The following is a 24,901-nucleotide window of genomic DNA, read 5'->3' as shown; positions in this document are numbered from 1 at the left end:
TCCCTAACAGCACTGAGTGTGTATCTACACCTCAGGGACTGCAGTAGTTTGAGAAGGCAGCTCATCACCACCTTCTCAAGGGCAACTAGGGATGGGCAATAAATAGTGACTTAGTTGGCGACACCCACATCTTGTAACTGAATAAATATTTAAAAATCTGTGGGAGGGAGTGGGAAAGAGGAAGAATCCACATTTTGGGTTGAAACCCTGCATCAAGACATTCAAAAATCTCCATTAGGGCCAGGACGATTTCCTCCCTTATTGGTCATAACTTTCTTGGATAGATTTATGCATTCTGAGACGTCTAAAACCTTCTGTCTCTTGATACTGACATGCTCCGTACTACCAATATATCTCTCCCTCATTGTCCTTCTCCTCGGTGAATACAGCTGAATAATATTCATTCGGGACCTCATCCACATTCCTTGGCTCCACACACAGATTACCCCTTTGATCTCAAAGGGTCTCACTCTTTCCATGTCTACCCTCTTGCTCTGACTGAAAAGGACTACAATAGCTCTGCGTTGTCTGCTATACAGAAATTACGCTCCCATCATTCGAATTGTTCTCTTTTATGAATCAGCAATGCAATGAGACTTTTTAAAATGGATGATGCACATTGTTACAGTGACCAAGTTAGCCGTCCTCCTCTCAAAAACTGCCTACCAGGCTGGTCAAGTTGCAGTGCAAGAACCACATGAAAGAAGTAGAGTGATTTTAAGATCTAAAGGTTTAAATAAAGCTATTAATGAATAATTGCTCAATATTAAAACTTGAACACCATCAGGTTTAGAATGGAGAGAGAAGGAAATCAAAGCTTGCATATATTCACTTACCTGATCTGTTTGCTCTGGTATTTTTCTTCTTCTCTTGCAGTTCTATTTGTTCAAGTTGTGACCCTGTCTTTGGCTCACCGTTTCCATTCTGGACTCCAATTATAGGTTGACTGTCGATTGTTTTCTTTGTTAAAGTTCTCAAAATCCTTTGAGCCTCTGCTAGTAACATGGCTTGTATTGCTTCCAATAGCTGTGAAAAGCGTTGGGCCAGACGTCAGAATCAGAATGGGGTTTAATATCACCAGCATATGCCACGAAATTCGTTAACTTTGCGGAAGCGGTACAATGCAATACATGATAATAGAGAGAAAAAGCTGTGCATTACTGTAATAGTTAAATTAAATAAAGAGTGCTAAATTAGAAATAAAAAAGTAGTGAGGCAGTGTTCATGGATTCATTGTCCATTCAGTAATCAAATAGCAGAGGGAAAGAAGCTGTTCCTGAAACATTCAGTGTATGCCTTCAGGCTTCTGTACCTCTTTCCTGATGGTAGCAATGAGACAAGGGCATGTCCTTGGTGGTGGGGGTCCTTATTGATAGACACCACCTTTTTGGGACATTGCTCCTTGAAGATGTCCTGGATACTACGGAGGCTAGTGCCCATGATGGAGCTGAATAATTTGTGTGTGAATGAACACCCAAAAAGAATTGGCAACTGTACATGGTTTTTGTTGACTGCAGTAACTTACCTCTACTGATTGGAATTGCCAGCTGGTGATCAAATTGGCAAGGACATCATAACTTGCTTCTTTGCTTAAGCTCTGGTATAGACAGAAAGATCTGTCTATGAAACAGGAAAATGAAATTATGATATTTGGAAATAATTCAATTAATAAAAATCTGTGCTGTATTTATATCAAAGGGAATTTCAAGTATTATTTCAAAGAATTCAAAAGTATCTGAATATTAATATTTCCCAATGAGGCACTTTAAATTATCCACAAAAATCATCATATAACTTAACCCTGTGCAGAATATATTAAGGATATTTAAGTGATTCTTAGATAGGTATCTGGGTGACAGAAAAACTGAGGGCTATGTGGGAGGGAAGGGTTACATTGATTTTAGAGTACATTAACAGGTCAGCACCACATTGTGGGCCGAAGGGCCTGTATTGTGCTGTCATGTTCTATGTTCTATGCAATATTGTTTGTCTTGACTGCAGTTTGGGTGCAAAGATTCTTGCCTAATATCCGACGCGTGCTCACTGAACTCTAATGGTTAATCCCAGTGCTTTGCACTACTTTTGCAAAATGGAAATGGCCCGACAGAAAGCTGGCGCTGGCCTAACAGGTCTGATGGCCCCTTTCTAACTATTCAAGGAGTGCACCATTCAGATCTGCTCACCTATAGAAGCCTTCAGTTCTGATGACTAAGATCCTCAGGATAGAGTTAACAGATAGTGGTCCACAAAAATCTTGAGTAGTAAGGCATACAAGAAATAGCTCTAGATATTGGAGAGAGGGAGGTGTAATGTCAGCTGTCACAAGTATCCTGGTACCATGAATCTAAAGAAGAATGCAGGAGAGTTTTGTTTACATAAAGAACAGTCAGAATGTGAAACTTAGACATAGCTGTGGCAAGTACCATCTGGAAAACAGTATGGATGTATTTAAGTGAATGCTTCATAAGGAAGAAATATGAAGAGCGATTGATGAAATAGAACAAGAAGTTCAAGTACAAATATTAACATGAAAACATGGGACTAAAGAAAATAAATCAGGCCATCTATCTCTTTGTGCTTGATTTGTCATTCAATAAGTTCATTCCAGATCTTTTTCCTCAATATTGCTCTCCTGCACTAACCTCATATCCTTTCATGTGCTTGATATCTAAAAAAAATTCAGAGACCTTACTGTGAAGGAACTTCTCAATTCTGCTTTGAATGACTGACCCATTATCTTGGAGACCATAACTCCGGTTCTACGTGTGCCTGCTGAGGAATTATCATTCTTGCACCTACCAAGTCAAGAATTTCATATGTGTCAATAAGATCACTTCTCCCAAACGCAAGGGAATATGGTCCTGGATTCATACAAAGTACTCACCCTCCCAAGGAACAATCTAGTGAAACTTCACTGCAGTCACTCTATCACAAGTATATTCTTCCCTAGAAAAAGACATGTTTTGTACACAATATTCCAAGTGTGGTCTCACAGGGGCTTTATATAATTGGAGCAGATGTCTTAATTTTTAAAATCTAATCCTCCTGGAATGAAGACAGGTTTGTCTAATTTCTTTGATATCCAAGGCTCCTCATTGCCTATACATATTTCTGCTGACCTGCCACCATGAATACCTTTAGGGGAGGAGGAGGAGAAACATAAGAAGGAATGCTCAACATTTTGCTACCAAAACCTTACCCAAACTGACCATTCTTCACGTGTGAGCTGGAGTAGGGTGCATAGAACTGGACAATTCTCTAAACAGGACTATATGTAACAGCACGGGACATGCACTCAATGGCCACTCTTTTATTAAGTACACCTGTGTGCTCCTTAATACAAGTATGTAATCAGCCAATCATGTGGCAGCTACTCAAGGCATTAAAGCATGCAGACGTGGTCAAGAGGTTCTGTTGTTGTTCAGACCAAACATTAGAGCGGGGAATAAATGTGATCTAAGTGACGATGACCATGAAATGATTGCTGGTGCTAGAAGGGCTATCTCAGAAACTGCTGATCTCCCAATCTTATCATACACACCAGTCTCTAGAGTTTATAAAGAATGGTGTGAAAAACAAAAAAAAAATCCAGTGAGCAGCAGTTTTGAAGGGCAAAAGTGCCCTGTTAATGAGAGAGGTCAGAGGGGAATGGCCAGACTGGCTCAACAGGAAGGCGACGGAAACTCAAATAACCATGTGTGACAACAGTGGTGTGCAGAAGAGCATCTCTGAATGTACAAGTCAACCGTTGATGAGGGTGGGTTACAGCAGCAAAAGATCACAAACATACACTCAGTGGCCATTTTATTAGGTACAGGAGATGCACAATAAAGATGTGTAATCAGAGCTAAGTCGTTAAATACCTTGGTTAGAATAGAGCAAACCTTCACATGTTCATTACTAAAATATAATGCTATAAAAATGCATATTATTAAACAGCAAGGAAAACCATGTTGTTTGATTTTGCTAAGAAAATGAGATATAAATGCTGAAAAACGGTTCAAAGATTTTGTTCACATCAATTTAGTATTTTCCTCCAATGAGCCATATTTTTTTCGGCAGAAGGTTGGTTTCTTTAGCCATCTCGGCTTTTTGGATTTGCACTTACTTTGGGATGCTTCTCCTGTGAACGGAGAGACGGGCAGTTGCGACGCATCCCCTCCTTTACCTCGCAGGCATTCCACTTTCTGTTGTCTGCGGAATAGCAATGCATTGCTGGTTTACCAAAGAAGATCTACATGTACTATTGCACATTTTGTGGACACAAGAGATTTCTTTGTTTCAAGTCAAGTTGTCCGCCTGCTCACATACGTACAACTTTCAACACCAATGCAAGCTCGCATCTCAAGTAATATAATCAACTAAAGATTATTAATATTAGCAAGACAAAGTTACAGAAAACAGCCAACACTCGGATTGTACTCAATTCATACAAACAGAAATTGTATGATTCCATGATATCTTCAATTTTTCTCAGGTATTTGATATTCCCAGTGTTTTATCACTCCCATCACTAAATAAAAATGATGACTATTCCATGTTTCAGCATGAAATTGAACAAGCAGCTTTTTCTATGAAGTCATTGTCAGGGTCTGACCTGAGGAAGCACAATGTATTTGACTACTTTTATTCACGGGCTTAGTGCAATGTAAGTGGGCGGGGAAACATAGCTGTTGAAATCTATTAGTTTTAGGAGTCACCATAGTCTATTTACCAAAAGCGTCAAGACAGAGGTGGAACCTTTGCCCTTACAGCAGAATCACTCTCCCCGACACACACAATGCAGTTGACAAGCAGTGTGCAAGCAAGATCTTGTTTCTAGATTCTTGCACAATCATTATGAGAGCAAACTGACAAGCCTGCTATTACCGGGGATATTGGAAGCAGATACCACAAAACAAATAACAATCATTTTCTTTTCACAAAGCACAGTACAGTCTCTTACAGTAGCACGACTGGGGGAACAAGTTTTCAAATTATGTGTTTGTTTGTTTGTCTGTTTGTCTATTTATTTATTTACTTATTGAGATACAGCGTCTGGCCCTTTGAGCTATGCTGCCCAGCAACCCCCCAATTCAATCCTAGCCTAATCACGGGACAATTTGCAATGACCAATTAACCTACCAACCAGTACATCCTTGGACTGTGGGGGAAACCCACATGGTCATGGGGAGAAAGTAGAAACTCCTTAACGGCAGTGGCGGAATTTGAAACTGTGTCGCCTGTACTGTAAAGTGTGTGCTAACCACTATGTTACCGTGTACAACAGATCAACTAGAATGCCCCTTTATTGTCTGAATATCTTAACGACGCTAAATGAAAAGTAGTGAATTATATCTGGAATGGAGAAGTAAAGCAGGCAAGGAAATGAACTTCTGATAGCCAGCTTTGGGTTTCTGAACATGAAATTGCTGTGCTCTGTAGTGTGAGAGTCAAAATAAGCATCATTGAGTTGGTACTTCTGGAATGGGTGGTGCATTAAGAGTTTGTTTCCTTCACTCAGCTTTCTTCCACCATTTGATGAGGGATCATTAGTAATCCTGAAGTCAATGATATATATGGAAAATATGATCCATCGGAACAGCTATGTTCGAAGTGTCGATAAGATAGAGCTCAGTAACTAACTTGGCATATTATGAAATGCAGGTTGTTGATTTTGAGTGACAAATGAGCTGTAGTGAAGGAACAGTCTTAGATGATTAATCTGAAAGTCCTAATGCACTGGTTCTGAATTACATTTGTGTTACAGATGTTAAATCCTGGCAAAACTACCAGTGGCATTTTCAAATCAGAAACGCAGCACCTAGTTGTTGGAAATCTACGGCAGGTTCACTGGTGTTGAATGTACAGAAAATCTATACATGTATCAGCAAATCAAAAGCTTATGAATTTCATTATCATTTCTATATTTTAGGCAAGTATTTCCAACAGAATGCTCAAATCACAATTTTTTGGGAGGCATTTGATATTAGGCCGTTGTTACTGAAGGTCTGTGCATGAACCAACAGATCAGGTTGTCTTAGCAACAAGCACTTTGAGAATTATGAAGGTTCAAGCCCAATGTTAAAGATAGAAGGAGTACTTTGTTATGCTCACTGCCCATCCCACCAGGCACCTCCTATCCCATCTACGCCAGAATCCATTGTCCCAGAAGCTAGACAACTGGAGTAGAGATAACTTATCCTTGATTCTGAGATAACCATAATGATATCAGTGTAATGAGCAGTATGTGACATTAACGGACTCTGGGATAGTTTTGGAAAATAACACCAAGACAGAAAATCTGTTATGATCTTGATAAATAATGACATAAACTCAAGATGTTAGATAGCCTACCCCTGATCATTTTTCCTTATGTTCTTATAGTCATAGAACACAACATCACAGAAACAGGCCATTTGGCCCATCCACTCCATGCTGAACTATTATTCGGCCTAGTCCCATTGACCTGCACCTGGACCATAGCCCTCCATACCCCTCCCATCAACGTTCTTATCCAAATTTCTCTCAAATGTTGAAATCGAATCCACCGGCAGCTCATTCCACACTCGCGTCACCCTCAGAGTGAAGACGTTCCTCCTCAGGTTCCTCTTAAATATTTCACCTTTCACCCTTAACTTATGACCTTGTGCTTATTCTCTGGGGTGTTTGGGGATTGTCAGCACCTTTCTATCATCCTCCACCCGAAACCCTAACCATCCAGCACACACACATAATTCTCTTAAAACAATTCTAATGTTTGACCAGAATGGTTTGAAACTTCAACTTTAATAATGACAAGAGGAACATTTGGTGCATGCTAGAATTAATTTAAAAATGCAAGTCAGCACAAGAGGTAAGTGGATCTTTTCCAACTATCATATAGATTTGGGCTAGAGTAAATTGCATTAATCTGAAGCCTGACAATTTTGCGTGTACACAAGATGCCAAGTACCAAGATATTAACTACAGCACAGTAGCACAAAAGAAATGGGAACTGATGCTTTTTAATGGAATATCTGCTGACAAGAATCATTGAAATTTTCAATGCCACACAAAAATTGATTGGTACCTCCAACAGCTTTGCACATTGCTATCAAATACAGAGGCAATGTTTATTTTCAGATTACCTGGCAGCCTTGAGCTTCCAGTCTATCAGATAGCAAACACTACAGAATCCATAAGGTGGCTGTTGCTAAGACATCAGCTGGTTTGTTGACTCAGACTCAGCCCATTAGAAATAACACTATCAAATATTAAATTTCCCCATAATTAGATGATTCAACATAATTTTCATGGAAAGACACTATTTATGTTAAAGTTATAAATGGCTATTAAATTATCAGTCACTCATAAAGCTTCTAGCCTACAGTTACATGTATGGATTTTCTGTCATGGTCTGGCTAAAGGTGAATATTTAATGTCCCAGGATGTGCTTTTATGCAGAAGTTACTGTTTATATAGTTTGAGTCTGACTCTTCTCCGTTCTGCATACCAATTTATTTTAGTGCTTTGAATAATTAGCCTTGAAATCATAGTTATGTTTTCAGATTAGCCAGTTACATTATTAAAAGTATGAGCAAACGGGCATGGATTTTTTTTTCTTGTAAATGCTGGCAGTTATGCTTGGGAGTTCCTGTATGTTGCGATGGCAGATGCCTGAAGGTTTCAGAACTCTCTACGTGCACCTGAAACTCCTGATCCAACTGCTTGATCTCCGCCAGCCATTTCCTGGCTCTGCCCCTGGCCACCGCTCTCCGCGTCTCTCAGAAAAGGAGCAAGGTCTTGCTGAGATTCCCTAGCTGGGGAACGTGCTCGCAGATCCTGTGCAGGATTCATAGGCTTATTGATCAGGATCAAGCCGCAATGGGAGAGAAGGGGGAAATTTTTTTTGAAATGTCCTAGTGAAATCATATGTGCTTCCAGTATTGTTCTTAATTGTTTGCAATTGATTTAAATTGATGTTTGAATATAATTTTCATTATTTTAATGTTTGTAAATTCTGTATTTCATTTTTATAGTTTCTGTAAGTAAAGTAACATCATCAATAAATTGCCTTGTATTGCAATTTCATTCCTTAAATGAATTGAAATGCTAACCCAAATTCACACAGAATATATAGATAGTTTTGGAGTGTACAATAGAATGCATGAGGCCCTCATACAATATATTGAGAGAATAGAAATGTCCGTACTGGTGAAAATATTCTGGAAATAGAAGATATAGAGGATCACACAGAAAATATACAAGCACTGAATTCAGTCTCAAGGGAGTTCAAAGGGCCTATTGGGTGGAGGGAAATTAGCCTTGAGACTCATTGCATGCTTACCAATTTGGTAGCTCCAAAGAAAGGTGATAATATTTCATTCACAGAGGTAAAGCAGAAAATGGAGAATTATTTCAAAATATAGTCATTTGATATCTCATTAAGTTGCTTATTTGGCATAAAGATGAAAGAAGCAATCAGCAACGATATTGTTGGATTAAAAGGTTTATATTGACAATGTAGCTTGGGTGTATTCTTGAAAAATGTGCTGTCAACTATATTTCTGTGTGGCTTAAATGACAAACAGATTCAGACCAAGTTATGAAGCACTGCAGCACCCTGCATTCAACCTGGTTTCAATATTGCAACCTCAATGGAAATGGCAGGGAAATTTGTCAGGGAATTTCATCCATCACCAGGCACAAGCACGACAGTGGTTATAATGAGAAGGAAGTGAATGCTCCCTTTTTGAATCAGAGGAGATTGCATGTGCATAAATAGTGGGAATTCTTGTTGCAGATGCAACGGCAGCCATTCACTGCAGGTTCATTTGTTTATGAAAAGGGAAACGTAATCTGTGTTAAGAGGGTATATACCATCAGTGACCACTTTATTAGGTACACCTTGGAACGTCTGCTTCTGTAGCCTATTCACATCAAGTTTCGATGTGTTGTGCATTCAGGAATGCTCTTCTCCACACTACTGTTGTAACACGTGGTTATTTGAGTTTCTGTCGCCTTCCTGTCAGCCTGAACCCAGTCTGGCCATTCTCCTCTGACATCTCTCTCAAGGCATTTTTGCCCACAGAACCGTGGCTTTCTGGCTGTTTTCTTGTTTTTCCACACCATTCTCTGTAAACACTAGAGAATGTTGTGCATGAATATCCCAGGAGATCAGCAGTTTCTGAGATACTCAAACTACTCCATCTGGCACCAACAATCATTCGCTCACATTTCTTCCTTATTCTGATGTTTGGCCTGCACAACAAATGATCCTCTAGAACACGTCTGCATGTCTTTGTGCACTGAGTTGCTGTCACACGATTGCCTGATTAAATATTTGCATTAATGAGCAGGTGTAAAGGTGTACATAATAAAGTGGCTACTGTAGAGCAAAGGCACTTAAAACCAAATCCAGAACAATGAATCAAAGCAGCTCTATATGTGCAATCTCCTTGCAGAGGGGAGATTTGTCCAGAAACATATAGAACATGAGTCTGCATAACAGTTGGGTTTATTCTCGTAGAGCAGGAATAGATTTGTTGCAATATCAGCACTGGTGATGGGAATGGGAAGAACCAGCAAGACATCACTAAAAGTGTAGATAAACAAGCGATAAGTATAAATAAGTATAGACATAGTAGGAGATTTTGGGTAGAGACCTCTATAGGAGGAAACGCATTCACCTACTTTTCAAAAAAAGTACAATTAGTCTCAAGCCATATTCAGGTGCGGTAGGGAATTCACAGGGCATGTATAATGGGTAACAATTAGTATTGCCAATAGTTTACTGCACCAATGGATATTAGCAGGTGAAGCCTAGCTTGTAAAATTAAAGGTCAGTTTGAAAGATGCAGAGACTGCAAAAATTACTCTTGGAAACAACATTATACAAATAGAGAGAAAACTTTAAAGATGCTTATGTTGGCATACATACTCATCAATGTTAATGCTAAACTGGTATAACTAGTAATATTATTAACTTTAAACAGTATTATATTGTCCAAGAAGCTAGGTGAACAGATGACCAAACAAGGTAAGGAACAGAGCCCCGTGAAAATGGATGGAGGTGGACGGCAACCTCAATTGTAGTCGCACACAATGCTGACAAAGCCGTTGATGAAGAACAATACCCATTACAAACGTGCTGTATCACAAAGTTACAGAACTAACAAGGCAGACCCACATAAATAGAATGTCCAACAAAGCCATTTCAGGGAGCCCATGCTGATTTCTGTCAGAAAAGCAATTTCTTGTCCTGGTTGATTTGAAACAGATTGAAGGATGACATGCAGGCCCATGCACTCCAGCAGAACATACTCACTTGAGGGAACGAGATAGTGTTTATAATTTGAGATACATATGAAGTATTAGTATTGGAAAACAGACCTCAATTCACAATATGCCTGTTTGAACACGTCATGAGGTACAATGGCATCAAGCATTTATTCATTTATTCCTTGCATTCCTGCCTGTATTGGTGTAGCCAAAGGGTTGGTACATTTTCCAAAGAAAGGTTGAAATGACTAGCTTTCAGTGATGGTGCGAGTCCAACCTTAAAACATTATTCAGTTAATTTCTTATTCAAGTATTATACAATCTAACAAAAGGCTCACCCTGGTGTAGCTGGTCATGCAATGTAAGTTTTGACTGCATGTTTGCTAAGTATAGTCCAGCTTGGAGTAAAATGGGGTGGGACAGCAGTCGAACTTACGATTTGCATCTGATCAGCTCACTGGGAAGACGTGAAAAGCATACAGAGAAAACTGACAGAGATGTTGCCAGGACTGGAGGATCTGAGTTATAAGGAAAGATTGAATAAGTTAGGACTTTATTCCTTGGAACATCGAAGACTGAGAGGAGATTTGATAGAAGTATACAACATTATGAGGGATATAGATAGGGTAAGTGTAAGCAGGCATTTTCCACTAATGTTGGGTGGGATTATAGATGTCATAGGTTAGGGGTGAAAGGTGGTAAGTTTAAGGGGAACATGAGAGGAAACTTCTTCATTCAGAAGTTGTGAGAGTGTGGAACGAGCTGCCAACACAAGCACAAGTGCATACAAGCTCAATTTCAACGTTTAAGAGAAGTTTGGATATGTACATGGATGGTAGGGTTATGGAGGGCTATGATCCTGGTTTAGGTTGATGGGAGTAGGCGGTTTAAATGGTTTCAACATGAACTAGATGAGCCAATTGGCCTGTTTTTGTGCTGTATTTTCCTATGACTCTCAGCAATTCAAGCAAAATAAGGTAGGGGCATTCAGACCACAAACAAGTAAAACGTTAGAAGTGGGATATTGGGATGATGGCATCACTGGGCATCTTGGAAGTAAAGTCATTAGAGTTCCCCATGCTAGAGCATGTTGATGAAAAATGTGAAATGTGATCATACTTATATGCCTCAAATAGATGTAGAACCAGTTACTGAACAAGAGGTACTAGTCAACTATGAGATAAACCAGCATGTCACTTATGTTTCAGATCCAGAAGTTACTTCATCAGAGAGCTCAAAAAATTGAGAGGGTCCAAGAAAAACATTGTGTAGGCTGATGCTGTAAGTGCAGCACATACGTAAAAGGGAGAGCTGTGTAGTATATTTTCCTGTAAATATGTAAGCGAGTCGTGTGCATGATAAATTATCATCATACGTATAGAGTAAGCATGAGAGTTAGCGCACGCTCATAGCTCCTGGAGTCCTGCAGAAATTAGCAGTGCACACTAGCTCTACAATAGTGACTGACGGACCACCTCCTAATAGAATGCACTTAGTCAATCAGACCCAAGTTTGTTTCCAAACTTGTAGTTTAGTGCTTAATACTGAATCTGAATTGTCTCTGCATCTGAAATGACCTATCGTGACAATATATGTTGCTCGCCTCTGCCAAGTTGACATTCTTTGATGAAGCAAAAAAATGCAACTAGGAAATCTCAGGGCCAACTTGTTTCAGACCCAGCCTGCCAAACCCGCCATACAAAGTGCCCATCAACCCATATTAACATTAAACCCACCACTACACATATCTCTACTTCTATCCTGCCACTAAACACTTCTTTACCCCCCAACCCCCGCATTCCACAGGAACCGTTCCCTGTGATTCCCTGGTCCATTCATCTCTCCCCACTAATCTCCCTCCCAGCACTTACCCCTGTAAGCAGCCCAAGTGCTACACCTGCCCATTCACCTCCTCCCTCACCTCCAGTCAGGGCCCCAAACAGTCCTTCCGGGTAAGGCAACACTTCAACTGCCAATCTGCTGGGGTCACCTATTCTGTCTGGTGCTCCCGATATGGCCTCCTCTGCATTGGTGAGACGCATTGTAAATTGGGGGGACCTCTTCGTCGAGCACCTCCGCTCCAATCACCAGAACTTCCCAGTGGCCAAAAAGTTTAATTCCAATTCCCATTCCCATTCCTACATGTCAGTCACTTGCCTCCTCTAGTGCTAAAGGGCCACTCTATGGATGAAGAAGCAACACCCTATATTCAGTCAGGGTAGCCTCCAACTCGATTGCATGAATATTAACTTCCTCTTCTGGTAAAAAAAATTCCTCCCCCTCCCCTCTTCCTCTATTCCCCTCTCTAGCCTTTTACCTATTTCACCTGCTTATCACTTCCTCCTGGGTCCCAACCACCTCTCCTTTCTCCTATGGTCCACTCTCTTCTCCTATCAAATTCCTTCTTCTCTAGCCTTTTCCACCCATCTGGCTTAACCTATCATCTTCCAGCCAATCTCCTTCCCCCACCCTCCTCTTTTAATTCTGGTGTCTTTCCAGTCCTGAAGAAAGTGAAGAAGGGTCTTGGCCCAAAATGTCGACTGTTTATTCATTTCCATAGATGCTACCGGACCTGCTGAGTTCCTCCAGCATTTTGTGTGTGTTGCTTTTAATTTATCTCAGCTTCAATAAGCCCAATGATCTATACAGGACTCCTCCACATAGTGGAGTGGGTTACAAGTAGTGATCAACTCTCAGGCTGCATCTAAATAAGTTGTTTAAGCAGAGTTTGATTAAATTTAAATAACAGACAGAAATGAACACCACTTAAGTATGTTAAATATAAATAAATAAAGTACTTTGCTGCATTTGTGCAGTGAATTTGGATCCCCTCTCAGCTCACTAGTGCACCTCAGTTCATGTCTAACTCTCACGTTTCAACATGTTGGCAGAAATAAGCTAATGTGGAAGGAGGAGATAGACAACAGTTCTCTATGCGACCACTAATCAGAGATGAGTAGATTCTGGCGTGCAACATATATTGCAACTGATGTCTGGTCACGCAGTATGATGTCCTGCAAGGATCCATAACTCTTCCAAAGGTTTAGGACTTGTCCACGATTCTGTGTATTGCCCCAGTTCACCACATTCACACCCATCCTCAATACCTCTCTCCACACCAATAGGGCAAATATTTGCAGGGAATATTGGATGCAAATTCACTGGTCGAATACAGTTCTTTCAGGAAATTCAGAATACAATTTTATTTTAGAGAGGTCAGTTATGCTTTCAAATCAATTTGACTTTTTTAAATACATAAAATACTACACTTTTTAAATGGTGTGTTTTTGAATATTTATTTGTTTTAACTTAAGCAAATGTAACTTTTCTTCAGAAAAAAAAGTCATGATTGACTACATTTGAAGAAGCCATGAAAAACTAAATCGCATAAAATCCCTGTGATCTTATGTGTATTTTGATTAAAATAGCTGTGAGGAAGATTTATTCAGTGAAGAATTTTACTGATGGACAACTATAGACTGATGTCTGATTTGAAGGTGATTAAATATAGAATTATACTTATTGAGATTAGCATGGAATTTAGTTTGCCTAAAACATAACAATACTCCTCTGCATTATTTTGGTTGAAGTGGATTATTTTCAAGAGAACACACTCCTCTCATTTTTAATGAAACTAATATCTGCACTTATACCAGTAATCACTAAGCAATAAAAGGAACTTGAAAGGGTTAAGTCACAACATTTTCTAATGGAGTTCTTATCTGTTAGCTAGACCACGCATAAATGTTTGATATTTAATACAATTTAAGATAAGCAAATGGTATGATTTCAATCCCTTACATTGTACAGTTAAATGATTAAACTCAACTGTTCTTACCTCACTATGTTATGCATTTCATTCCCCTTGGACAGGAAAGGCATTCTCATCTGCAGGTTGACTAACAAGATGACAGATAATAAATAAGATGTCATTTCTGACTGAAAGTTTTCATCTGCATCATCATTCAAGGTCTCCGCCACAGAAACAGTACAAGCTTGGGTAATATTTGAGACTTGTTTTGCAAGGCCCAGAACTTTATTTGATATCTTGCTGCAGAATACATGGTCCTTTGTCATCTCTCGATTGAATTGATACCATCCCGGCAAAAGGAGAGACAAATAATCATCCTGTGACAAAAGGCCAAAGGACACTGGACAGCGAGGCTGAAACATCCCCAGATGCTTAATGCAGAGTTCATCAAGATCCCTATCCACACCCCAGGGAAAGAGACAGGAAATTAGTAACTTGGCTGTGTCTGTGGCCACATTAACATCCATTTTTTTCACTGCTGATGCTGTAACCTTTTTAGTGCCTTTGGGTTTTGTTTTGTGTTTGCTAATTCCAGCTCCTTCCCTTCCAAATCCATCTGCACTGTGCTCATTGTAATAGAAATGTTCACGGACCAAATCTTTCACTGAACTATTCGTCTGGCAGAGATTTGTCGGTGTCTTGTTTCTTTTTAAAGACATTGGTGGTTTCTTACAGTCAACATTAGCTAGTCTCTTTAACGTCTCATGGCTTTGGACAGCACTTTGCACCTTCCGTTCCTTTTCTTGATGTGAGAGCAGCTGTTCGCAAATGGTGCTGACATCAAACAGCAGCACGTGGATGGCACCGTCACTCCATTTCGCCTTCACTGGCTGGATTGTGAATGCTTGTGCGATGGGGTCTGGAAATGCAAACTGCAATTTAAAAGCAAAAAAAGCACCGGTTACCGAGACAAGTCCAAAGCATGCCCAAAGGGAAAGATATAAAGGAAAATAATGGCATAACACTTATTCGCGAGCGAGATAGAAACCCTGTAAGGTTTGTGAAAGAAGTTTCAGCAAAAGAAGATTCCTTGAATGAGGCATTTAAATTGAGGCATTATGACCGGCTGCAGTGGCCCAAGTTAAAGGAAGGATTGCATAATTAAATGATTGGCCAACACTCACACTTTACCATCAATATGTTTTTGGATGAGGTACATAGACATGTTCAGATGTCCCTTATAGTTGAGTGCAGGGCAAGCACACTCAGTGACTCAGGTTAATAACTTCATCTGACAGGGAGGTAAATGTTGAACAAGGAGTCAAGGCCTTCAGCTCAGTTTTAGAAAATTGGCTGATTGGCAACTTGGTTTATTATTGCCAGAAACACGAAAAAAATCTGCAGATGCTGGAGATCCAAGCAACACACACAAAACGCTGGAGGAACTCAGCAGGACAAGGGTAAACAGTTGCCACTTCAGGGCGAGACCCTTTAGCGGGGCTGGAAAGAAAGTGGGGAGGTCCTCTTTTCCACAGATGCTGCCTGTCCTGCTGAGTTCCGCCAGCATTTGATTTATTATAGCAATATTTTCCAAGGTACACCATCAGTAAAACAAGGTAGTACAAGGTAAAGGCAGTAACAGAATGCAGAATAATGTGTTACAATCACAGAGAACATACAATGCATGCAGACAGTGAGGTCAGGACAAGATAAATTGCAAGGTCAAGAGTCTATCCTTTTTGTACAAGAGGTCTTTTCAAAAGTCTTATAACAATAGAACAGAAAAGTGTAAAGAAATTAAAAAACACAAACAATTATCAGACACTAGACACTAGTCAGGGATAGTATCATGGCTATAGAAAGGGAGGACGCTGCAGAAGGAGTGTTCATGGAGTCAGTCTGGGTGGAAGTCAGTGATGCACCATCAATAACTCTCGGAGACGTGAGGCGAGAGATAGGCTTTTATTAGCTGGAAGAGAGCACTATCAGCAGCAAGAGACCATCACACAACATCCTGGAGACTGAGGGAGGAGCAGTGCCTCCAATCGCCTTTATACAGGGGTCTGTGGGAGGAGCCACAGGAGCAGTCAGCAGGGGGGGGGGGGGGGGGGGCGTGTCCAGACAGGTATATGTAGTTCACCACAGTCAGAAATAGGAAGGGATCAATCACTCTGCTGAGAGTAGTCTATAGGCCCCCAAATAGCCCTCGGGACACCGAGGAGCAGATAAGCAGGCAGATTTTAGAATGGTGCAGGAAATATAGGGTAGTAGTTATGAGTGATTTCAACTTTCCTCATATTGACTGGCACCTCCTGAGTGCAAGGGGGATAGATGGGGCTGAATTTGTCAGGTGCGTTCAAGAAGGATTCCTGACACAGTATGTGGACCGGCTGACGAGAGGAGAGGCCATACTGGATCTAGTTCTGGGTAATGAACCTGGTCAGGTGACAGACCTCTTGGTGGAGGAGCATTTTGGTGAGAGTAACCACAACTCCCTTAGCTTCAGCATGGCTATGGAAAGGGATAAAGTCAGACGAAATGGTGAAGTGCTTAACTGGGGAAGGGCTAACTTTGAAGGGATGAGGCAGGAACTAGCAAGAGTAAATTGGAAACGGATGTTCAAAGGGGAAAGCACAGAAGTAATGTGGGAGAAGTTTAGGGACCACTTGAGCTGGGTTCAGGATAGGTTTGTCCCACTGAGGCAAGGAAAAAATGGTAGGAAAAGGGAACCGTGGCTGACGAAACATGTGAGGCAACTTGTCAAGAGGAAAAAGGAAGCATATGTTAGATATAAGAAGCAGGAAGTAGGAGGGGCTTATAAAAATATAGGGTAGCCAGGAAGGAGCTAAAGAAAGGACTTAGGAGAGCTTGAAGGGGGCATGAGAAGGCCTTGGCATGTAGGATTAAGGAGAACCCCAAGGCGTTCTATGCGTATGTGAAGAATAGGAGGCTGACAAGAACAAAGGTGGGATTGCTAAAGGATAAAGAGGACAACATGTGCCCAGAAGCGGAGGAGGTTGGGGAGGTCCTAAACGAATACTTTGCTTCAGTATTCACAAGTGAAAAGGATCTTGATCAGGATGAGGTCGAAGTAGAGCGGGCCTGTGTGCTGGACAATGTGGAAATTAAGGAAGAAGAAGTGTTTGATCTTCTTAAAAACATTGAGATTGATAAATCCCCAGGGCCGGATATGATACACCCCAGGTTGTTGTGGGAATTGAGAGAACAGATCGCAGGAGCATTAACCATGATCTTTGAATTCTTTTTGGCTGCAGGGGAAGTGCCGGAGGACTGGAGAATGGCAAATGTAGTTCCCTTGTTTAAAAAAGGTAATAGGGAGAAACCTGGGAACTATAGACCAGTGAGTCTTACGTCGGTGGTATGCAAACTACTGGAAAGGATTCTTAAGGATAGGATCTATGAACATTTGGAGAAGTACAGTCTACTCATGGATAGTCAACATGGCTTTGTGAAGGGAAGATCGTGCTTCATGAGCCTGATTGAGTTTTTTGAAGAGGTAACAAAAGAAATTGATGAGGGTAGGGCAGTGGATGTGGTCTACATGGACTTTAGCAAAGTATTTGACAAGGTCCCTCATGAGAGACTCATCCAGAAAGTCATGAGACATGGGATAAGTGGAACCTTGGCTGTTTGGATAAAAAATTGGCTTAAAAGAAGAAAGCAGAGGGTAGTTGTGGAAGGAAAGTATTCTGCCTGGAGGTCAGTGACTAGTGGAGTGCTGCAGGGATCTGTCCTGGGACCCCTGCTATTTGTGATTTTTATAAATGACCTGGATGCAGAGGTGGAAGGATGGGTGAGTAAGTTTGCATTTGTCATGAAGATTGGAGGAGTTGTGGATGGAGCTGTAGGTTGTCGAAGGTTACAAGAGGATATAGACAGGCTGCAGAGTTGGGCAGAAAATTGGCAGATGGAGTTCAATCTGGACAAGTGTGAGGTGATGCATTTTGCAAGGACAAACCAGAAGACTGAGTACAGAATTAATGGTCAGTTACTTAAGAGTGTGGATGAACAAAGGGACCTTGGGGTTCAAATCCATACATCCCTCTAGGTCGCTGCATAGGTTGATAGGGTAGTTAAGAAGGCCTATGGGATGCTAGGCTTCATTAACAGGGGGATTGAGTTCAAGAGTAGAGAGGTCATGTTGCAACTCTATAAATCTCTGGTGAGACTGCACTTAAAGTATTGTGTTCAATTCTGGTCATCTCATTATAGGAAGGATGTGGAAGCTATGGAGAGGGTGCAGAAGAGATTTACCAGGATGTTGCCTGGTTTGGAGAACAAGTCATATGAAGCAAGGTTAGCAGAGCTGGGACTTTTCTCTTTGGAGCACAGAAGAATGAGAGGGGACGATAGAGGTCTACAAGATTATTAGAGGCATAGATAGGGTAGATAGTCAGTACCTGTTTCCCAGGGCACCAATAGCAAACACCAGAGGGCATATGTACAAAATTAAGGGAGGGAAGTTTAGGGGAGACATCAGGGGTAAGTTTTTTTACACAGATGGTTGTGAGTGCCTGGAATGACTTGCCAGGGATGGTGGTGGAGGCTAAAACATTAGGGGTATTTAAGAGCCTCTTGGACAGGCACATGGATGAAAGAAAAATGGAGGGTTATGGGGTAGTGTGGGTTTGGTACTTTTTGTTTAAGGATTATATGGGTCAGCACAACATGGAGGGCTGAAGGGCCTGTACTGTGCTGTAGTGTTCTATGGTTCTAAAACAAACGAACATAGGAAGTTTACCAGATATCATCTATTTTCAGTTATTTCATTAGAAACATTAGTCAAAGTCTGTATTAATGCATCAAAATGGAAAATTTCAGTGCTTTGACTGAGCAATAATTAGCATCTTAGATTTTATATCTGTTTTAAATACAAATTGGCTTCCATTATTATGAGGATGGTACACCAGGAGGAACAATCAGCACAGATGCTACTCCACAGAGTTCTGTCATCAGCTTCCTAACATGTGCACACACTTTCCCTCCAGCTACGCTGACACAATAACTTAGAGCTTCTGCCAACCCTGAGCTCATATGAGCCATCACTTGCAAAAAGCATTACCATTGTGCTCAGATTGTAATTAACAAAGCCCCTCTGACCAAAGATGTCACTAATGAGACGAAGCGGTGAACAGCTCACTGGAAAGCTCAGATCAACACAGCATGCGTTAAGAAAAAACGCATAAACATTAACTGTTTAAAAGCACAATTCATGCAATAATCTTTAGAAAGTGAAGGCTGTACAACTTGGCAGTTTATTATCATGTTTAAATATTAGTGTTTCGTGTTTGCCTGGGGCAAAATACCAAATTTCTGAAACTAACTAAACGTTATGCAGCACTGTATAAACCACTTGACAATAATTTGGCTTAAAAAGTCATATTGCTGAAGTTAAATATACAATGATTAAACCAGGAAAGGTTTTTCTTCTTCTGCACAATGCTAATTAATTTATGTTGCATAACAGTGATTAATTTCTGTCACTTGCTTTGGATAAAGCAGGACTTAGCCAAACTTTTCCTTCATTTGAACCACTCTCTCCCCTACAGCTCATGCGTAGTGTTTCTGATAAGCTTTGGGTTTGAAGCTCATTAATTTATTTTTTTCTCTACTTTCATAGCCACTTGAAAGTCTTTTCATTTGCGACAATGACCACCAGCGTTAGGTAAAACATTGAATCAATTCAATTCAGCTCAAGTTTAATTGTCACTCAACCATACACGAAAACTCATGAATACAGCCTACCCAAGGCAGCCTGACCATGGGGCCAAGGTGCAAACGTACATTACCAACAGCCACACACAGTCAGCACACACAAGATCACAATCACGTTGTAAGAGTCCTGACGCCCACCCACCCACCCACACACCGCGACACCCTGGCTTGATGCCCAGCCCTCAAATATACGAGCCAGCAAACCCTTACAGAGTATCAGTAAAAATACAATGACTTTGAGGCCCCACAGCCGACTCCCGCTACGCGAATCTGCAGCTCTGAAGGCCAGTCCTTGCATGTACAAGCACATATAGAATATTGGTAAAAACACAACTACACAAATATATACGTACATAGTCCATTTGGAATCTTCAGTGGCCACAAATGCGCTTCATTGCTATTGGTTATTGATATTGGATGACTCAATTAAGCACTTTTAATTAAGAGTGAAGTAAACAGTATGTATTCCAATTTTTATTCCATTACACTTGCAGCAGCCATATAACATTCACAAGTTCAAGTTCCACTCTGAGAACGGAGTTATAATAACGTGTGCTGATAAGGGTGGCACGGTTGCATAATAGTTAGCACAACGCTTTACAGTACAGGCGACCCAGGTTCAATTCCCACTATTGCCTGTAAGGAGTTTGGACATTCTCCCCACGTCCGTGTGGGTTTCTTCTCAAGTCCAAAGGTATACTAGATGGTAGGTTAATTGGTCATTGTAAGTTGTTTTGTGATTAAGCTCAGATTAAATCGGGGAATTGATGGGTCGTGTGTCTTGAAGGGTCGAAAGACAGACAGACAGACATACTTTATTGATCCCGAGGGAAATTGGGTTTCATTACAGCCGCACCAACCAAGAATAGTGTAGAAATATAGCAATATAAAACCATAAATAATTAAATAATAATAGGTAAATTACGCCAAGTGGAAATAAGTCCAGGACTAGCCTATTGGCTCGGGGTGTCTGACACTCCGAGGGAGGAGTTGTTAAGTTTGATGGCCACAGGCAGGAATGACTTCCCATGACACTCAGACAGGCGGGAATGACTTCCCATGACGCTCAGACAGGCGGGAATGACTTCCCATGACGCTCAGACAGGTGGGAATGACTTCTTATGATGCTCAGACAGGCGGGAATGACTTCCCATGACTATTTATAGGAAGTCATAGGAAAGGGACTATTCCCTGCTGTATCTCAATAAATAAATAAACTATTCAAAGTCCTCCTGTATGTAATTTGATTCCCATTTTTTATACGTGTTTACACATAAAAGCACTCACATAGCCATGAAACACACTATAGCATGCTGTGAAGGATATGAAGGATGCAATATAAATGCAAACCTCTCACTTTTCAAACACTGTACCGTAAAAATACCAGCCTTGAGAAAGGTGAACAGAAACTGATATAAGAAAGTAAACATGAATGAGAGGCAGTTTGTTAACATTACGAAGAAAAGCATGGTTACTAAACAAAGGTGTTGCAACAAACTAGCAAAGGTAATTTAGGGCCCAATGTAGAGTGGGCTTCCGGTAGTGAAAAAAAGACAAAAATCATGACAACTAGATTAAGGGATGAGGAAATGTGGTTTATTTCCAGAAAGGTAATAAAAAGGGATGGATGTTCTTGCTTAGTTGTGATCAAATACGCATAGCAAGTAGTAAATTGTTAAGTATTTTATACAACTTTAGGAATAAACTTTCAGAATTAGAGCTCTAAAAATGAGAGCTAAAAGCAATTGGGCTTTCAGAAAGATTTCCCAAAGAAACCAATGAGGAATTTGGAATGGCCATGGTTAATACTTTAGGAGTTCTGTTAAAGCAAGGCTCTAGTTAAGGAACATTATAGAATAATAAACATTGATTCAATATTCAAACAAAAATTACACTGAAACCAAAAAATTAGGGGCCATTTATTCTAATGTTAATATGATGCAGTGACTCAAGAGTATTGTACTGGAAGCTATCAAGGACCAAAAGTAATGGTTAATGAGATTTTCCAAGCCATTATCTTGCTAAAAAATCAAGGGGTTCTCCAAAGAAATAATTCAGTTTAATGATTTATGCTATCTTGGGGGCCTCTTAATTACTTTTAAAGAAGTTCCATACTCGTTGAATTAATGATTGATTTGGCAATTGAAAGCAAGCGCCAGTAAGTAGAAAGCTTCAAGCTGAGGTGACATGGAAGATGGCGATTAGTAGAATGCTATTCTACTGCTGTCTGTAACATACGGGTTAGTAAGTTATTGTAGGTGCGGCCTCCTCTACATCGGTGAGACCCGACGCAGATTGGGGGACCGCTTCGTTGAGCATCTCCGCTCCGTCCGCCACAAAGGACAGGATTTCTCGGTTGCCACCCATTTCAACTCTGCTTCACATTCCCATTCAGGTATGTCCATATATGGCCTCCTCTACTGCCATGATGAGGCCAAACTCAGGCTGGAGGAGCAACACCTCATGTACCGTCTGGGTAGTCTCCAGCCCCTTGGTATGAATATCGAATTCTCCAACTTCCAGTAATTCCCTCCCTCTCCCTTCCCCCATCCCACTTTCACTCTGCCTCCTCTTCTAGCTGCCTATCACCTCTCTCATGATTCTGCCTTCTTCTACTACCCATAGTGCTTTCCCCTTACATTCCTTCTTCACTTCTCCTGCCTCTCCCCTCCCTGCTTCCCCTCCCCCACCCCTTGATCTTTCCTCTGATTGGTTTTTCACCTGGCACCTTCCACCCTCCCCCCACCTTCTTTATAGGGCCCCTGCCCCCTCCTTCTTCAGTCCTGACAAAGGGTCTCGGCCCGAAACGTTGACTGCTCATTTCAACAGATGCTGCCCGACCTGCTGAGTTCATCCAGCTTGTTTGTATGGGTTAGTAAGTTAATTGGTGGTATGGATGTAATTGGTGGCATGGACACGTTGGGCCAGAAGATGTTGTTACTGCGCTGTGTCGCTAAGTAAATAATGCTATTTTGAAGGCTAATGGTCAACAGTACAGTGGAAGGAGCCAATCACATTGGTTATGAATAATAAGAGAAGGAATGCTTTTGGTAGTAATAGACCAGAAGTTTTTGATAGGCTTTGCACTGAGGATGTACCGGTAGATTATTTGTCAGGTACAGGTTATCTCTAGAGTAGGCCAATGTTAAAAGGAATCAAGGAGTAGTTAATAATTAATTGAGAAAGATGATAGGTGAATGATGGTGCTGACGGAAGTTGATGGCACATCATGACGGCAGTGAAATCAGAGGAAGCCTGCAGCAATGCAGGGCTTCCAGTCATCTTGGATGCCACGTCACTGGACCCTGACCCTGATCCATCAAGGACTGTGTGTTGACGGCTTATGCATCAGCCTCCCCATATCACATAAAGTCATGCACAGATGCTCTCCGTGAAGGGAGTAACCCCTTGGGAGAACATTGTACTCGATCGACTTGAGCAATCGCACTGCTACTATAGGCAAACAATCAGAGTGGGATTGATGGGTTGTATGTATGGGAGCTAGCAAAGACCCATTGGGCTGAAGAGCCTACTTTGGACTAATAATGAAATAAGTATGTATGATTTTAGTGGAATTAAAATACAATAATAGATATCGGGATAGCAGTCTGATCCTTTGGACATGGTTGGACTGCTGCTTTCAGGCAAGTAAAGAACATATCAATACAAAACATAGAAACATAGAAAATAGGTGCAGGAGTAGGCCATTTGGCCCTTCGAGACTGCACCGCCATTCAGTATGATCATGGCTGATCATCCAACTCAGAACCCTGTACCTGCTTTCTCGCCATACCCCCTGATCCCTTTAGCCACAAGGGCCATATCTAACTTCCTCTTAAATATAGCCAATGAACCGGCCTCAACTGTTTCCTGTGGCAGAGAATTCCACAGATTCACCACTCTCTGTGTGAAGAAGTTTTTCTTCATCTCAGTCCTAAAAGGCTTCCCCTTTATCCTTAAACTGTGACCCCTCGTTCTGGACTTCCCCAACATCGGAAACAATCTTCCTGCATCTAGCCTGTCCAATCCCTTTAGAATTTTATACGTTTCAATAAGATCCCCCCTCAATCTTCTAAATTCCAGTGAGTATAAGCCTAGTTGAAAAGTAACAATAATACTGTTTCACACCAGACCAGACACAAGTCTGGAGATCTGGAGACATAGCACATTATGGAATATAACACTTGTCTAGTTTTTAAGAAATTCTGATAAATTGATCACGTGGGTAGCCAGAGGCTCTTTCCCAGGGCTGAGAAAGCTAACACCAGGAGGCATAGTTTTAAGGTGCTTGGGAGTAGGATGTCAGAGGTGAGTTTTTCCACACAGAGGGTAGTGGGTGCATGGAATCCACAGGCAGCGAAGGTGGTAGAGTTAGATACAATAGGGTCTTTTAAGATACTCTTAGATAGGTACATGGAGCTTAGAAAAATAGAGGGCTATGCGGTAGGGAAATTCTAGGCAGCTTCTAGAGTAGGTTACGTGGACAGCACAGCATTGTGGGCCAAAGGGCCTGTAATGTACTGTAGATTTTCTCTGTTCTATGTTTTTATGTTCTAAAATATGTTTACATGATTAGTTGATCGTCTAAGCATTTGACTGGCTGGCATCAAAGCCCGTGTGGACTTCGCTTTTTCTCACTGTGATTGTGGGTTTCCTCCAAGTGCTCCATTTTCCCACCACATCCCAAAGATGAACAGAGAGGTAGATCAGTGTAGATTTTTCCGAGTGTTTTGGTGAGTGTGGGAATGAGGGGAGGGGAGAAACAAAATATGCTCAGTGTACATTTGGTGTCAATGGGTGCTTGGTTTTTAAAAGATTCCCAATCCTCTAACTTCCCACTAATCCTTGCTTCATTATATGCCCTCTCATTTGCTTTTATGCTGTCTTTGACATTTCTTGTCAACCACGGTTACCTCATCCTCCCTTTAGAATTCTTCTTCACCTTTGCAATGTATGGATACTATGCCTTTAAATTGCCCCACAAACTAAAAGGAGTGTTCCCATGCCGTATATCTCTGGCTCTTCTATAATGCTTTAAGGCAATGGACTTTCTTGTCTGCACATTTAGAATTATAATTATTTGCTAGCAACATAAAATTTGCATATTTCTAAACCAGGCAATGCAACAGGGATTATGCCATGGTAGGATTTTAAATCCTATAGTATTGCAAT

At 41.0% G+C, this 24,901-nt stretch overlaps 1 protein-coding gene across 14 annotated transcripts in view; it reads right to left on the bottom strand.

Moving 5' to 3' along the window:
* The window catches only part of LOC140718865 (WD repeat-containing protein 72-like), a 339,559-nt gene that overhangs the window by 129,947 nt on the left and 184,711 nt on the right, over window positions 1–24,901 (bottom strand). For 11 of the 14 annotated variants that reach the window (XM_073033117.1, XM_073033118.1, XM_073033110.1 and 8 more), the window contains 4 exons: window positions 14,081–14,925; window positions 4,109–4,194; window positions 1,526–1,620; window positions 837–1,026 (listed from right to left, as the gene is read on the bottom strand). In XM_073033117.1, coding sequence (XP_072889218.1) covers window positions 837–1,026; window positions 1,526–1,620; window positions 4,109–4,194; window positions 14,081–14,925 — 1,216 coding nt within the window. Of the gene's footprint in view, window positions 1–836; window positions 1,027–1,525; window positions 1,621–2,884; window positions 2,947–4,108; window positions 4,195–14,080; window positions 14,926–24,901 lie in introns of those variants that run through there. The other 3 variants (XM_073033123.1, XM_073033122.1, XR_012096820.1) reach the window with 2 other exon arrangements.

This window comes from Hemitrygon akajei, chromosome 30 (genome assembly GCF_048418815.1).
Source record: "Hemitrygon akajei chromosome 30, sHemAka1.3, whole genome shotgun sequence".
Taxonomy (NCBI): domain Eukaryota; kingdom Metazoa; phylum Chordata; class Chondrichthyes; order Myliobatiformes; family Dasyatidae; genus Hemitrygon; species Hemitrygon akajei.
The sequence above is the reverse complement of the archived record's forward strand: the minus strand, read 5'-3'. Positions and strand labels throughout refer to the sequence as shown.